Source organism: Tursiops truncatus, chromosome 14 (genome assembly GCF_011762595.2).
Source record: "Tursiops truncatus isolate mTurTru1 chromosome 14, mTurTru1.mat.Y, whole genome shotgun sequence".
Classification (NCBI taxonomy): Eukaryota; Metazoa; Chordata; class Mammalia; order Artiodactyla; family Delphinidae; genus Tursiops; species Tursiops truncatus.
Genome location: NC_047047.1, coordinates 30,758,006 through 30,774,402, shown reverse-complemented (window position 1 = coordinate 30,774,402; position 16,397 = coordinate 30,758,006). Strand labels below are relative to the sequence as shown.

The following is a 16,397-nucleotide window of genomic DNA, read 5'->3' as shown; positions in this document are numbered from 1 at the left end:
GGTGATGTTTCTCGAAGTGTGGCTCTTGGCCACCTGTACCCAGATTATCTTTGGTGATTGTTAGAAATGCAGATTCCTGGACTGCAACTCCACTCACTGAATCACAGTCTCTGCTGTTGACCTGAGAATCTGCACTTTTTTTTTTTTTTTTTTTTTTCGGTACGCGGGCCTCTCACTGTTGTGGCCTCTCCCGTTGCGGAGCACAGGCTCCGGACGCGCAGACTCAGTGGCCATGGCTCACGGGCCCAGCCGCTCCACGGCATGTGGGATCTTCCCAGACCAGGGCACAAACCCACGTCCCCTGCATCGGCAGGCGGACTCTCAACCACTGTGCCAGCAGGGAAGCCCAATCTGTACTTTTTAATAGGCTTCTCAGGCACACTAAAATTTGAGAGCTACTTCCCCAAGGCCTAAAAGGAGACATGTCTCTAAGGGCGACATGGTAGTCTCTCTTTGTAAAATTTTATTGGGAAACAATGATGACCAGATACCAATCAGGTCCTTTAGGAGTTAGTGTTGTGTACATTTAAGCCCCAAATTCACATCACTTGATGGCAAAAATCTCAAACCATGAATGTAGAAAGCAATTCTGGACTGGTAGAGTCTTAGGCACCTCATGGAAATAAATGCAAAACCTCTCTGAAGGAAGGCACCTTCAACCTAGGCTTCAAAGAATTCCCAAAAGTAATTCTCTGAGGAACTGACAGTCAAAATGAACAAAACACACAAAGATATATAAACACAAACACACTAGGAGTGAATGTCAGCAGAAACAACAGACTACCCTGATACTGGAAATAAAAGGCATAGAATTAAAAATAACTCTGCATATCATGTTTAAAAAAGTAAAAGACAAGGTTGAAAAAAGCTTCAAGGAAGAGAAAATAGTGACCAAAGTTGAAAAATAACCAAAAAGCACACACACACACACACACACACACACACACACACACAAATATATATATGTATAGTTATGTTAAATATACAAATATATTTATATTAAATATTATATAAATATATTATAGTAAATATTATGTATTTCTATATTTACATAGATAGATAAAATCATTGAAATTTTAAAAGTCAGTGGATTGACTGTCATCAGGCACAAAGGAACTTTCTGGGGAGATAAAAATATTCTACAACTGGAATGTGATGATGATTGCACAACTCTACAAATTTTCAAAAACTTGTTGAATTCTACAGTGAAAATGGATAAAGCTTACAGTATATAAAGTATTCCTTAACAAAGTTCTTAAAAAAAAAAACTCAAAGAATTGCTTTCAGAACAAATTAGACACAGCTAAGAGTAAACTAGTGAACCAGAAGACAGATTAGAAGAAATCATCTGGAATGATTCACAGAGAGACAAAAAGATGAAAAATATGCCTGAGAGGTTAAGAGACATGGAGGATAGGGTGAGATGGCCTAACACATGTCTACAGGGTAGCAGAAGGAAATGAGAGGCTAAATGGAGAAGGGAAGATATTCAAAGAGTTACTAGATGAGACTTTTCCAATTCAAAATCCATGAAGTCAAGCTCAGTGAATCCCAAATAGGGTAAATAAAAAGCAATCCGGGCTTCCCTGGTGGCGCAGTGGTTGAGAGTCCGCCTGCCGATGCAGGGGACACGGGTTTGTGCCCCGGTCCGGGAAGATCCCACATGCTGCAGAGCGGCTGGACCCGTGAGCCATGGCCGCTGAGCCTGCGCGTCTGGAGCCTGTGCTCCGCCACGGGAGAGGCCACAACAGTGAGAGGCCCGCGTACCGCAAAAAAAAAAAAAAGAAATCCACACTTAGAAACAACAGAGCAAAGCTGCAGACCATCAAAACTGAGGAGGAGATCCTAAAAAGCACCATAGAGAAATTACAGATTCCTTTTAAGAACAATAGACTATCTCCTCAGCCACAATGGAAGCAAAGAGATTATATGCTTAAAGAAATAACTACCTACCTGGAATTCTATGCCCAGAAAAATAAAGACATATTCAGACAAGTAAAATCAAAGAGAATGTGCCTCTAGCAGTCCATCACCAAAGGAAACCCAAAGGAAGAAATCCCAGACACAGGCATGATAAGCAAGAATGAATAAAGATAAATGTGCATAAATCTAAATGAACAATGACCATATAAAAGAATAATAATTTCTTATGAGGTTACATAGTATAATTTAAATATATGTTAATTATAACATATGAGTAAGGAGTGGGGAAACAAAGTTAAAATTTCCTAAGGTCCTTCCACAGTCTGGGAGGAGGATAACATAGATCAACTTCAGATTTTGATATGTTATATAAGAATATTGTGATTTCTACAGTAACCCTTAAAAGGACAGAGACAGAGTATAATATCCAAACAGACAGAAGTGAAAAAAAACGGGATGATAAAAAAATACTGAATCCAAAGAGGAGCCTAAAAAGGAGAGAAAAAGAAACACAGGACTGGCAGGTCAAAGAGAAGGAACAAAATAAAACTCTAGGTATAAACCTACATGAACCTAAATTACATTTTAAATATAAATTGCTCTATTTAAAAGACAAATATTTTCAAATTGGATTTTTAAAAATCTAATGTTTTGCTGTTTACAATAGTTTGTATCTAAAACAAAAGGATCCAAAAAGGTTGAAAATAAAAAGATGAAAAATATATATCATGCAAATATTAACCAGCAGAAAATTGGTGTGACTGTATTACTGACAAACTGAATCATTTTTTTATATAAATTTATTTATTTGTTTATCTTTGGCTGTGTTGGGTCTTCGTTGTTGCATGCCGGCTTTCTCTAGTTGTGGCGAGCGGGGGCTACTCTTCGTTGCAGTACACAGGCTTCTCATTGCGGTGGCTTCTCTTGTTGCAGAGCACAGGCTCTAGGTACACGGGCTTCAGTAGTTGTGGCACGCGGGCTCAGTAGTTGTGGCTCGCGGGCTCTAGAGCGCAGGCTCAGTATTTGTGGCACACAGGCTTAGCTGCTCCGCGGCATGTGGGATCTCCCTGGACCAGGGCTCGAACCCGTGTCCCCTGCATTGGCAGGTGGATTCTTAACCACTGCGCCACCAGGGAAGTCCCCAAACTGAATCTTAAAGTAAAAATTATGACTAGAGGATAAAGAAGGTTCTTTTATAAGAAAAAAAAATTTAATTCATCAATAACAATTTGAAGTATGTATACACCTAAATATAGTATCAAAATATCTAAAGCAAATATATGAGAAGAAACATATAAAGCAGTAATATGAGAAGAAATGAGATAGTTCCACTGTCATAGTGGATCTCTCTCAGTTATTGACAGAACAAGCAAACAATCAATGAGGATATATAAGATTTGAACAACACAATTGACATACAACCTAATGGATAGATATAGAATACTATACCCAGCAACAGCATAATCATCATATTAAAGACAAGTACACATAGAACACTTGAAAAAATTGACCATATTCCAGACTGAAAGCAGGCATCCAAAAGATTAAAATGATTCAGAGTATATTCTCTGACCACGTTAGACATCAGTAACAAAAAGATAACTAGAATCGTGTCGGAAAATTAAGAAACCCTTCTAAGTAAGCCATGAGTCAAAGAAGAACTGATAATGGAAATTCGAAAACATCAATATTTTGAACGGATATGCCAAATATTACACACTACAACGTAAAGCAATTTGTAGAAGGAAATTTACAGCCTATAAATGACCAAACTGAGTTTACCCTGGGAAGGTAATGTAACCTGCTTCATTAGCAGATTAAAGGAAGAAAATAACATGACCATCTCAAAAGAAGCAGAAAAAGCTTTTGTTATACCTAAGCAGCCATATGGTATTTTTTTTTAAATACTTAGCAAACCAAAATTTGAGGGAAAAACTTCCTTAACCTGATAAAGGATGTCTACAAAAATCTACAGCAAATATAAAAAAAAGGTAAAATGTGGAAAGTCTTCAAAACATTGAAAATTGAGGTAAGGAACAAAACAAGGAAGTTCCTATTACCATTTCTATTCAAATTGTACTGGATGTCCTAGGCAACACAGTAAGGCAACTTTTTAAAATGTGTAGGGATTAGAAAGGAAGAAACAAACCTGTTACTATTCACAGGTAGCATGACTGTGTACAAAGAAAAATCCATGAGAATTAATGGGAGTTTAGCAACGCTGCAGCAAAAAAAAAAGTCAACATACAAAATCTCATCGTATTCTCTTATACCAGCAACAAAGAGCTAGAAAATGAAATTTTTTAGAAGATACCATTTATAAGAAAAACAAAAACTATCAAATACCTAGGGATAAATATAACAAAAGATGCACAGTTTCTCTGAATTAGTTTCCTTGTGGCTGCTTAACAAATTACCACAAACTTGGTGATTTAAAACAATAGAGATTTATTCTCTCACAGTTCTGGAGGCCAAAAGTCTGAAATAAGTATCACTGAGCAGAAATCAAGGTGTTGGTAGGGCCACTCTCCCTCTGGAGAATCTGGGGAAAGTCCTTTTCTTGGCTCTTCCGGCTTGTGGTGGCTGCTGGCATTCCTTGGTTTGTGGCCACATCACTCCAATCTCTGTGTCTGTGGTCAAACTGCCTTCACATCTTCTTCTGTGCTAAATCTCCCTCTGCCTCCTACTTATAATGATACATACACGGAGGCCCCACTTGAATAATCCAGGATAATCTCCCCATCTCAAGCTCCTTAATTTAATCACATCTGCAAAGATCCTCTTACCATATAAGGCAACATATATAGGTTGCCTTATATGGTAAGGCATATCAGGTCCTTATATGGACCTGATATCTGTGGGGGTCATCATGCAGCCTACTACAGCCTCTATGGATTAAAATTACAGAAATTGAGTCATTAATGAAGACTTAAGTAGAGACATGTGCTCAAACCACGTATATAGACTGGAAGACTCAATGCCATGAAACTGTGGCATGAAACATGACATTTTCCCCATATTCATTTATGAAATTAATGCAATCCCAATAAAAATGTCACCAGTTGTGTTTGTGCAACTTGACAAGTTGTTTCTAAAATTTCTATATAAGTACATGCAAAGGGCAAAGAATAACCAAGTCATTCAAGAAGAAAAACAGTGAGAGGAGAGTTGCCCTATCAGATATCAAGACTTTTTATGAAGCTACATAATGGGAATAATGTTGAATTGGTACAGAGACAAATAGCCCAGGGAAACAGATCCACACATGTGAACACTTGATATAAGAGGTGGCATTGCAGGGAAATTGCGAAAGGGTGAGTGTTTTGGTAAATAGTGCAGGGAATTATGGCATCCACATAAAAATAATTTAAAATGAATCCCTACCCCACACCAAACTCAGAATTAATTCCAGGTGTACTAAAAATCTAAGGATTTTTAATCCAAGGATGAAAACAAAGCTTGTAAGGGTTTTAGAAGACAATACAGGAGAATATACTTATGACCTAGGAAGAAGGATTTATCCAACAATTCACATAAAAACACAAACCATAAAGGGAAAATAATGATAAATTTGACTATGTTAAAGTCAAGAATTTCTATATGATACCAAAAAGAAAATGAAAAGAGAAATCACAAGTGAGAGAAGACAATAGCAATACACGTAACAAAGAACCAGAATCCAGGATATATAAAGAGCTCCTATAAACCAAAGAGTAAACAACAGATCATCCAGTTTTCAAAAACTGATTTTGAAAAGACTTGATCAGACACTTTACAAAAAGAAAAAAAAAAGAAAGTGGTCAATAAGCATAAAAAAAGACACTCAACTCATTAGTAATCAAGGAAGCACAAGGTAAAACCATAATGAGATACAAAGGTACATCCACCATTTAGCAAAAACTAAAAAGCCTTACAATACCGGTTGAATTAAAACTTTTATTATTACATGATAAAAAATCTTTGTCTATGGATTTTTTTTCTAATTTTAATTTTATTGTAGGTGGATGGACCTAGAGTCCGTCATAGAGTGAAATAAGAAAGAGAAAAATACCGTTATGCATATATATAACGCATATATATGGAATCTTAAAAAATAGTACTGACGAACTTAGTGGCAGGGCAGGAATAAAGACGCAGACGTAGAGAACAGACTTGAGGACATGGCAGGGAGGGGAAGTTGAGACGAAGTGAGAGAGTAGCACTGACATACACTACCAAATGTAAAATAGATAGCGAGTGGGAAGCAGCTGCATCACACGGGGAGATCAGCTCGATGCTTTGTGATGACCTAGAGGCGTGGGATAGGGAGGGTGGGAGGGAGTCTCAAGAGGGAGGGGATATGGGGATATATGTATACGTACAGCGGATTCACTTTGTTATACAGCAGAAACTAACACACCATTGTAAAGCAATTATACTCCAATAAAGATGTAAAAACAAATTTATTGTGGTAAAATATATATAACAAAGTTCGGCATTTTAACCATTTTTAAGTGAATAATTCAGTGGTATTAATTACATTCACAATGCTGTGAAATCACCATCACTGTCTATTTTCAAAATTTTTTATCACCCCAAATGGAAACTCTCTACCCATAAGCAATAACTACCCATTCATCCTTCCCCCAGACGCTGTTAACCTCTAATCTAATACTTTGTCTCTATGAATTTGCCTAGATATTTCATAAGCAGAATCATATAATATTTGTGCTTCTGTGTCTAATTATTTCACTTACCGTATTTTCAAGGTTCACCCATGTTTTGGAATGTATCAACACTTCATTCCTTTTTATGGCCCAATAATATTCCACTGTATGTATTTGTCACCATTCTGTTTATCCATTCACCTGTTAATGGACACCTAGGTTGTTTCTACCTTTTGGCTATTGTGAATAATGCTGCTATAAACATCGGCACACAAATATTTGCTTGAGTCCCTGTTTTCAGTTCTATTGAGTATATAGCTAGGAATGGAATTGCTGAATCATATGGTAGTTCTATGTTTAACTTTTTGAGGAACTGCCATACTGTTTTCCATAGCAGCTGCACAATTTTCAACTAACGTTTTTTATTTAAAATCTATCTTATATTATTATAGCTCCCTCAATTTTCCATGAATTAGGATTTGCCTAGTGAACATTTTCACATTCAGCTTTTCTCTGTCCCTGTTTTAAATGTCTCCTACATTGTTTATTACCAATGTATTTGGATATATTTCCCAAATTCTATTTTTTTCTATCACTTTGGAAACTATACCCTATATCATAAAAATGTTAACATGCATATATTTAACTTAACAAAATCCAAAGTTATTATCTTTACCCTCCTCTCACATAATAAAAAGGGACTTACTATGTTTTAACCATGCTCCCCCACTCCCAACTTATATTATTGTCTAGCATTTTATCATGGATTGTTCTATAGCTTCTCAAATTTAAAAAATTATTATTACTGTTTTGGACAGGCAGTGCTCTAGATTTACCCTCATTTCAGTGTTTCTTTGCTCACCATTCATTTATGTTGCATCTCAAATCTTTCTGGGATCATTTTCCCCTCACCTTGGCGTTTATCTTTGAGAGATCCTTTAGTGAGAGCCCCAGTTTTTGTTGATTAGGCAATATATTTTTCCATCTTCCTTTTTTTAAAAATTAATTTATTTATTTTTGGCTGCGCTGGGTCTCTGTTGCTGCGCATGGGCTTTTTCTCTAGTTGCAGTGAGTGGGGTCTACTCTTCATTGCAGTGCACAGGCTTCTCACTGTGGTGGCTTCTGCTGTTGCAGAGCACAGGCTCTAGGTGCACAGGCTTCAGTAGTTGTGACACGCAGGCTCAGTAGTTGTGGCTCATGGGCTCTAGGGCGCAGGCTCAGCAGTTGTGGCTCGCGGGCTCTAGAGAGCAGGCTCTGTAGTTGTAGCACACAGGCTTAGTTGCTCCACAGCATGTGGGGATGTTCCCGGACCAGGGCTCGAACCCGTGTCCCTGCACAATTATATATATTTATATATATATATGTATACACACACACATTTATTTATGTAATAAATCAACTTTTCCCCCTTCTCCTTCCAATTATTCTACTTAAGACTACATAAGACTTTCATAACAAGGGGGATTGTTTTTAAGGAAGAGGAATAAACATCACACAGAGATGGATAGAGAAATTCATGAAATGTATCTCCTTTTCTTGGGAAGGTGACTGCATCTTTGTTTCAACAGGGATAGTTGCTGTGTATCAGGCAGAATCATGATATTCTTTTTGTTCTTCTTTGGAAATTTAAACATGGATACAAAGGTAAGTATAGATGCTGTGTATTCCAAAGGGTGAACTGTGATGGACAACATCTGTTCAATATTCTGTACTATCCTCACCCTTCTAAATTCTCCCCTCTACTGGATACCTGTACACAGAGATACAATTAGATTTCACCAATGAGAGCCATTTGCGCACAATTTGGAAGGGAAAAGAGAAGTAAAAATACTATTCTCTAGTGGCAACTGCAAACAGACTAATGGGCATCAGATAGCTGATGTGGGACTCACCGATATCTTCCTGACAATCATCCACCCCGATGCTTTGGACAGCTGAGATCACCGACAGTAGCTCGCTGCAATTCCTACACTGGCAGATTTCACAGTGCCCTCCCTGATCTGCATTTCCCAGAATTAACGGCTGTGTAAACCCAATTCTCCCTATTAAATCCTTTCCTACTGGAAATGCCAGTAGTGATTTACAATTTCTTGACCAAACTCTAACTCAGCAAGTAAAGGCACTGAAAGAAAAAATAAGGGGAAAAAAATGCTACTTAGACTATAACTTAGGTCAGCAAGTATTTTATTAAGCAACTGCTATGGCAGGCACACAGAGATATATGTTGTTTACGCTGAGTTCATCTGTCCATGGGTCCCGTTTCATATGATCTGTGTACCTGGTGTACCCAGTACACTGGACAGCACAAGGTTAAGATTGACAAGAAAAGCAAGACTTGGCTGTTAAATTTTTGTGAAGAGAATATCTATTTAAATAATGATTAAATTTTGAGGCATCCTATTTGAGCAAAAGCCAAGCCATTATAGATTCTTTAATTTTAAAAATAACATTAAAAATCAGCCCTATCTTCTGATAGGGTGATTGTCAACATTCTCAGAGCTGCCCTTACTTCATTTCAGCATATTAAGCCCAAAGGAGTCGAGAACCATTAACTTAAGAGCATCACACTTTGGGAAGGTCAAATTGAAGAGACCAATGTGTCTGTAAGGCAGCTAACTTTTCTCTATCTTGGGGAATCTCAGTCACTGCCCTTCATTCCTGTGTTCTGTCACAGGAACAACCAGGAATTTGCAAATAAATTGATATAAATCTGTCTCTCCTAAGAAAACAACTCAAAGTACTTAAGTTACTAACGTTGTGTCAGTAAAGTGAATTCTGCGCTCAGAGGCCAGTATATTTTTCCACTTCACTTAAAGCACAGAAAAAGACTACCTATATGAAGAAGTTTTAAAATTAATTTTTGGTTTCTTTCAAAGAAAGAAATGCTTTGAACTTCAGTGACACATGATTCCAAGTTAATAACCAAGAACATAAGACAGAAATCCTACGAAGATCTCCCACAGTTCCTAGGTTTCTCCATAGCAGCAGTAAAAGTGAATTAAGAATAAAATCAATATTGGGTTTATAATTTTATTCAAACGACAAATACAAAACAGAAAGCAAGAGATAAAATTCAAAGCAAATGTGCTCAATATTTCAAAACAACTCTATGTACAAAGTAAATAGGAAAAAACAACAACCACCAGAAGTCCCCATAAATCACACTGGCTAGATACATTCAAGTCTAACAGAAAGAAACCTGAATTTAATGCAATTTTGATTACCTAGAAACTGAAAGTCTTTATCGTCTCAGACTATTTTCCATCCCAGTTAGGGGCATTATTTGAAGACAAAGCTTTCTAACGAGTCCGTCTCACATTGAACTTGCCATAGTAAAACATCCTTGACTGATGCCACACTGGCTTTTCTTAATGCCAACAACAGTGTCACCTGAAAGGGGCCGTTGGCAGAAACAAACTGTAGTGATCCTGACACATCTAGACCTTTGCACCCTGGCTATTGCACGACAATCTAAAACTAATGGATATCAACCTTTGGGTCTCACAAAGTAAGAATATATTAGTTAAGAACAAGTGATCATTTGCCTTTTAGGTATAGTTCATCTAGAACTCTCAATGAGTATTTACCTATATTCCAGGCTTTGGGAATTCTGGCCATTTTCCTTCTAAGACCTCACCATATTTATCTCCATTTCGAAGCATACAGAGCTAAGTGATGGAGGCAAAAATTAACCTCTAAATATCCCCTGGGTGTGCAATAGCTGTGAGTTCCACAATGTACCTTATTCTCATTGTTAGAAATAATGCAATCGGTCGCTAAACTGCAGAAATTAAGAGCATATGAAAACATGCCAATTGCTTTCATTCTAATAGGCATAAAGTCTTTTTAATTTTATATAAACATATACAAAGGCAGATTGATAAATGAATGGGAAGGAAATAACTATAATTCTATCCAGAGTGCACTTCTCCAACTGTTTACAAGCTCTGTTTTTTATTCCATATTTTCAATTACACATCCATATTCCATATCAAAAATTTTTTGAAATATGAAAAAGGAAATATGGCTACATAACAGCATTCTCTATAAGAAATACATGTGTGAACCTAGGCGTTTTTTTGTTTTTTTGTTTTTTTTTTTTTGCGGTATGTGGGCCTCTCACTGCTGTGGCCTCTCTCGTTGCAGAGCACAGGCTCTGGACGCACAGGCTCAGCGGCCATGGCTCACGGGCCCAGCCGCTCCGCGGCATGTGGGATCCTCCCAGACCGGGGCACGAACCCGTGTCCCCTGCATCGGCAGGCGGACTCTCAACCACTGCACCACCAGGGAAGCCCAACCTTGGCGTTTTGAGTCAATGAATCATGTTAATATGAAGTTCACAAATAGTCTTTTCAACCTTGGAAATAATCTCTTGTGTACATGCTAACCAAAAAGAGAATAATAAATTTATCTTATTACATATACACTTCCTGGGGAGGGGTCAGCTGGTTAAATGACCTATAACCTGGCAACTTCTCTGTATATTATTACAAGATTACTTTTTTTTTTTTTTTGTGGTACGCGGGCCTCTCACTGTTGTGGCCTCTCCCGTTGAGGAGCACAGGCGCTGGACGCACAGGCTCAGCGGCCATGGCTCACCGGCCCAGCCGCTCCGCGGCATGTGGGATCTTCCCGGACCGGGGCACGAACCCGTGTGCCCTGCATCGGCAGGCAGACTCTCAACCACTGCGCCACCAGGGAAGCCCTACAAGATTACTTTTTATCTCCAGGATGCTTGTTAAACTAATAAAGCTTCTACATCATTTTTTTTTAATTAGATAGAACTTAACCTCAGATTAATGGGAGAAACTTAAGGACTTCTTTCCTTCACCCAAAAAATTAAAGAACTTATTTTTCCTCAAATCCACTTCAATGAAAAGTGGCCTCTTAATTTTTAGGGAGATTATTTCTTGGCCTTTAATATGCACTCGGTAAATACTTACTGATAGTGAACTGAAGAGAATCTGAAGAAAACCTTTCACTAGGAGTAAAGCTAAATTTTATGTAAAAAAATGTGGCCTGTGGAAAAAATGATCCATGCTGGTGTGGATCTGGGCTTTGCTGCAGAGCAACACAGGGTGAAAGAGAGAGGAGAGATTGGGCTCAATTCTATGGGAAGGCAACACAGCACATCTATTCATTCAAACCACCCTGGCATAACTCTGTCTCCTGCAAAACACAGCAAGTGCTGTAAGCACTAGGCATAGAGATTTTAGCTTGCTGTTTATAAAAGGATCCTGTAAAAGGACTCTTTGTTCAATGATTAAGAGATTGCCAGATACTACAGAAACTTTAGATTTGGAGTATATGCTGTACTTGCTATTCACCCATCTTAAATATCCTTCTTTTGCAACTATCAATTCACTTAAACAAAGTTGCTGATCACTGCATACACCCAAATTTTAGTAAATTTGCTAAAAACAACATAGTGTCACAAAAAGTTCTAAAAGACTTGAGAAAGTATAATATTTACAGAGTATAACATCAGAAAAAGTAGAACCTTTGTTTTATCTAACAATCCTTTTTAAATAATTAGGAAGTTGGAGTGAAGACGTGACTTTTAAATATATTTATGTAATATTTCTTCTTTTTAAAAGCAACAGTAATGAATAAACTTTTAGCATCAAAAATGTTTACCAACAACTAAACATTGGCTACATTCTTAGTACAATATAATCTTTAACACAATGACAAACATGTATACACTTCAAATATTGGCAAATTGCTTCAAAATGCAATTCTCAGCAAGTTTTTGGTAACTTATTCACAGTTCAGAATTATAGTCACTGGACTCAGAAGACATGAGGAAGAAATGACCAACTGGCTCAGTAAACTAAACATTCATCTTGAAGAACAGAAAACTGAAACAAAGGCAGGATGATTCTAAAATTTCTAGCTCACAAGAAATATAATTTAAACAAATACTGAAAGTTTTATTTAAGCAAAAAATAAAAATTAACGGCAGAACAGTTTTAAAAAGCTAACAGGATCACTTCTATATTCATTCTGAAAACTAGTGTAGTAAGAAAGGTAATTTGAGAATTTCCTAAGAAGTTCTCGTTAGCCATTATTTATGGATATTCCGTAACATTGATATCAAGCTATTACAGACTCACAAGTTAATATGGCATAACTTTACGGTTTTGCTAGTTAACTATGATTTTTATTTTAACCCTGGATACTATTGGTTCAAAGCTAATATTACCATTCCTACTGGTTATCATGTCACAGATCTAAAGATACAGTTAAATTCATCAAGCTAGGGAAATACTGATAGATTAACAATCTTTAAATATTGTGGGGGAAAAATGATTTAATTGTTAAAACTTTTAAACCTGAGGCTCTAACACTAAAAACAAAGAAAGTAATCTGAAATATGTTTTCGCAGGTAGAACACCACCTGGTATTCTGGTATACAACATCTACTAAATATGTGGATATAAGACTTCTTTATCTTTCTTTACCATTCCCTTCAATTTCTTTGGCCTTCACAAATTCAATGTGAGCTCTGAATTCTTTTTAAATAAATATTTTCAACGACATTGTGCTTTTTAGAAAAATCACTTAAGTTGTAGCATACAATAAGTAAGTAACATGAGTCGTTCCCTTTTATTGCTATAGTATATATCCTAATTTAAAAAAAAAGAGAGAGAGAGAGGAAACTGATCCCAAAGGACTTCTTAAAATATGTTTGTTAAAGCAAACATTTCAGCTGGTTTTCCTTCTTTGAAGAGTTATAGAAATGTGTCAAAGGAATGCTACCAAGGAGCTAAAAAGGGGCTCTTTTCCTCTCATCCTCATAATTAACTCAGGTCAAGAGACCTGTATTCAAAAGGATAAGACAATGTCATCTCGGAAACAATTTCCTAGGAACCTAAGAGAGAAAATCTTTATTAGCACTCTGACAGCCCCATCTGCACATCACACTGTGTCATGTCAGTTCCCTTTTAGTTGTGATGCTTGACTGTTTTCACCTTTGAATCTAATGACTGCTGTTCCTTAGAGGACCACAGACACATGGATCTACCGCCTGTGATAACAGCTTACTCTACAAAATGCACTTCACCTCTTAGGAACATTATATGCACCAAAACTTGGACCATGATTTAAGTGAACAAATCCACTCACAACATTTAACAGCTCAACTTCATTTTTCTACTCTCTCACCCTGTGCCTTCCAATGATCCTAGTCTCCACGAGTGATGAGTCCATCTGGGGACAAGTGGACTTTGCTTTAAACAGGATGTATTTTTCAGTTTCTAGCACAGTGACTTTCCCATAATAGGGTGTTGACAGAGTTATAACAAACTAAAAAGAGTTAACATTAACTTTCCTCCTACCATCTATTCCTATGGCATAGGTGATTTAAAAAGACAGAAAAGCTGACTGATGCCAAAGTTACAATCGTGTACTTGGCCATGTGTTAGATGCTAACATGACCTCTGGCCTACAAAGGGCTCATGACCTGCGGTAAGGAACTCTAAGTTATACATGAGTGAATTTAAATTTTAAATGTACTACAAGAAAGAATTTTGACAGAAAGGACTCCTTTTGTAGAATATCTTTCTGGAAAAATCAGATTTTCTTATCCTGTATTATACTGGTTTTAACTGAGCATCCGCACTTATTAGCAGTTTGCCTCATTACAGTATTTTTTGTGTTCATAATTCATAAAAGCATCTAAACATCACTACGCTAAACAGGGTAGGGAGCAAGAAGGGGTAGGGAATGGAAGCCACGTTTGTTTGGAAAATACCACTTTTTTTTTTCTCACTATTAGTTTTTGAGATTTGGTTTAGAACTTACCCTAGCCTGAAGTGTATATGTGTGCTTGAGAGCTAGAGAAAGACAGACAGACACACCAAACACGCACGCACGGAGAGGGAGAGGAAACAGAGACTGAAAATTAATGATTGATTTCACATATCAGTTTCACTTAGAAAGCTAATCTGAACTTTGGAAATGTTACAAATCCATATAAATCATGTGCATAAAATGCTAATATAACATAAGAATGATACTACACACATACTAAAACTAGCAGGCCTACACAAAATAATATTAGAAACAATTAAAATAGATAAATATAGCTATAGTAGCTATATAGATGTGAACAGTAATCCTATTTCATTTTAAACAGGTTTCTAGTCTTAATCTAAGAGTCCTTCTGAATTACCTCAAAATATGCCAATTCTTTCTCTAACCCTAACACAAGGCAAAATTCTATGCTTCTCTTCCAATAGCTACTAGAAAATCGTAACCTCATCAAGAAGTTCAAACACAGAAAAAGGAAAAGACTGAGCTTACTTAATTATACTAAATATCTTACCTTCACAATTTAAAAGTGAAAACTTTAGAAAGAGAAGGACTTAACCAAAACATAAACACACTATCCTGTAACGCCCAAGGTGTGGCCAAAAAAGCTCCGTGAAGAAATTATTACAACTTTTTGGGTGTCAAGCTAATATTCCACTTTAAAATTTTAAATCTAAATTGTAAGTTTCCATTTCTGACACTAGCTAGCTGAAGGCACCTCAGTATTATTTATATCTTCTTCATTCCTAAATATTTTTCAGGGGTAGAACAGAATATACAGAGAGAAAAATTCCTAGAAAGTAATACTAAATTTTATATAATCCTTCATTAATATCAGTGTAAAGCATATAGCTTTTTCTAATTCTAGCCCATCGTATACATTTAGAGTCAAATGATTAGTCAAAAGACTTGTAAATCTTCCAAACAACTGCAAGGAGCTTCCAAATTGGCACAAAGGTACTACCAGTTTGATGCAACAAGGCAGTGAGAGAAGTTAAAATTAACTGCAGGTAATTCTTCTCTGGGACAAAGTTGAAGAGAATTCTGAATATATTGGTATTGAGACATTTGATAGCAACTCTGTGTGGTGATTTCAAAGAATAAGATAAAATGTCATTCAGCAGTAATTAAAAAAAAAAAAAACTACAGATATGAGGAAATTAAAAACCACTTTCAGGACATGAAAAAACAAGGAGTAGGATATACAACATGTACGTATCCCATCTTCAAACTTAAAATCATATTGTCAATTGTACAAAGCAGCTCAAATTTAAAGTTTGTGCTATGAAATTGTGCAAGTATTTTCTATCAAGGGCTGGAGAAAACCAACACACTACTATACTATTTATCTTCCTAAGATACCTTGACATACAGATAACAGGCAATAAGTTTGAGAGACTAAGGTTAACAACTAGAAATCCCACAAAGAAAAGTTTTCAGTTTTTAAGATTTACAGTTTGATTTAAAAACAAAATAACAAACAAATTTCCAAATAAATCACAGCATCTTCTCTTTATAACTGAATTAAATGTCCAAGTACATTGCTGTTGGCTTTAAATATTCCAATTAAATGCACTACTCTTTCACTGGCCGCCTCTCAGATTGAAGTGGAGGGACCGGAAATCCAACACTCAGCATCCTTTAATGAAAATGAGAGCGAAATCTCTTTCTGACACCAATACCAATATAGATTCCATTATTCAAACTCCCTCACAAATTACTGGGAAAATATGAGGTAATTTCACAAAAATCACAAATTGAATGGAATAATTATAACTGATATATAAATAAGGATTTACTACAAAAGGCTTAGGGGGTGATATTTTAAATCAAGGTTTTAAATACAAAAGGTGTCTTGTGTTGCTTAATTGCCCAGTTTCAGATGTTCCTTATTCTACGGTTACAGATTTGGCTAGATTCCGCGGGAAATCAACCTGCAAAAAAAAAAACCCAGCAATTTTTGAGAGATTATACAGATATTGGGGGGGGGGGGGTAAATGGCTATAAGCAAAT

General features: G+C 36.6%; 1 protein-coding gene across 3 annotated transcripts in view; it reads right to left on the bottom strand.

The window, feature by feature from the left end:
• Positions 1 to 6,341: 6,341 nt before the first annotated feature.
• The window catches only part of GFPT1 (glutamine--fructose-6-phosphate transaminase 1), a 74,703-nt gene continuing 64,647 nt past the window's right edge, over positions 6,342 to 16,397 (bottom strand). For 2 of the 3 annotated variants that reach the window (XM_073791290.1, XM_073791291.1), the window contains one exon: positions 6,342 to 7,900. In XM_073791290.1, coding sequence (XP_073647391.1) covers positions 7,787 to 7,900 — 114 coding nt within the window. In that variant the 3' untranslated portion in view covers positions 6,342 to 7,786. Of the gene's footprint in view, positions 7,901 to 9,585; positions 16,319 to 16,397 lie in introns of those variants that run through there. The other variant, XM_019942764.3, reaches the window with a different exon arrangement.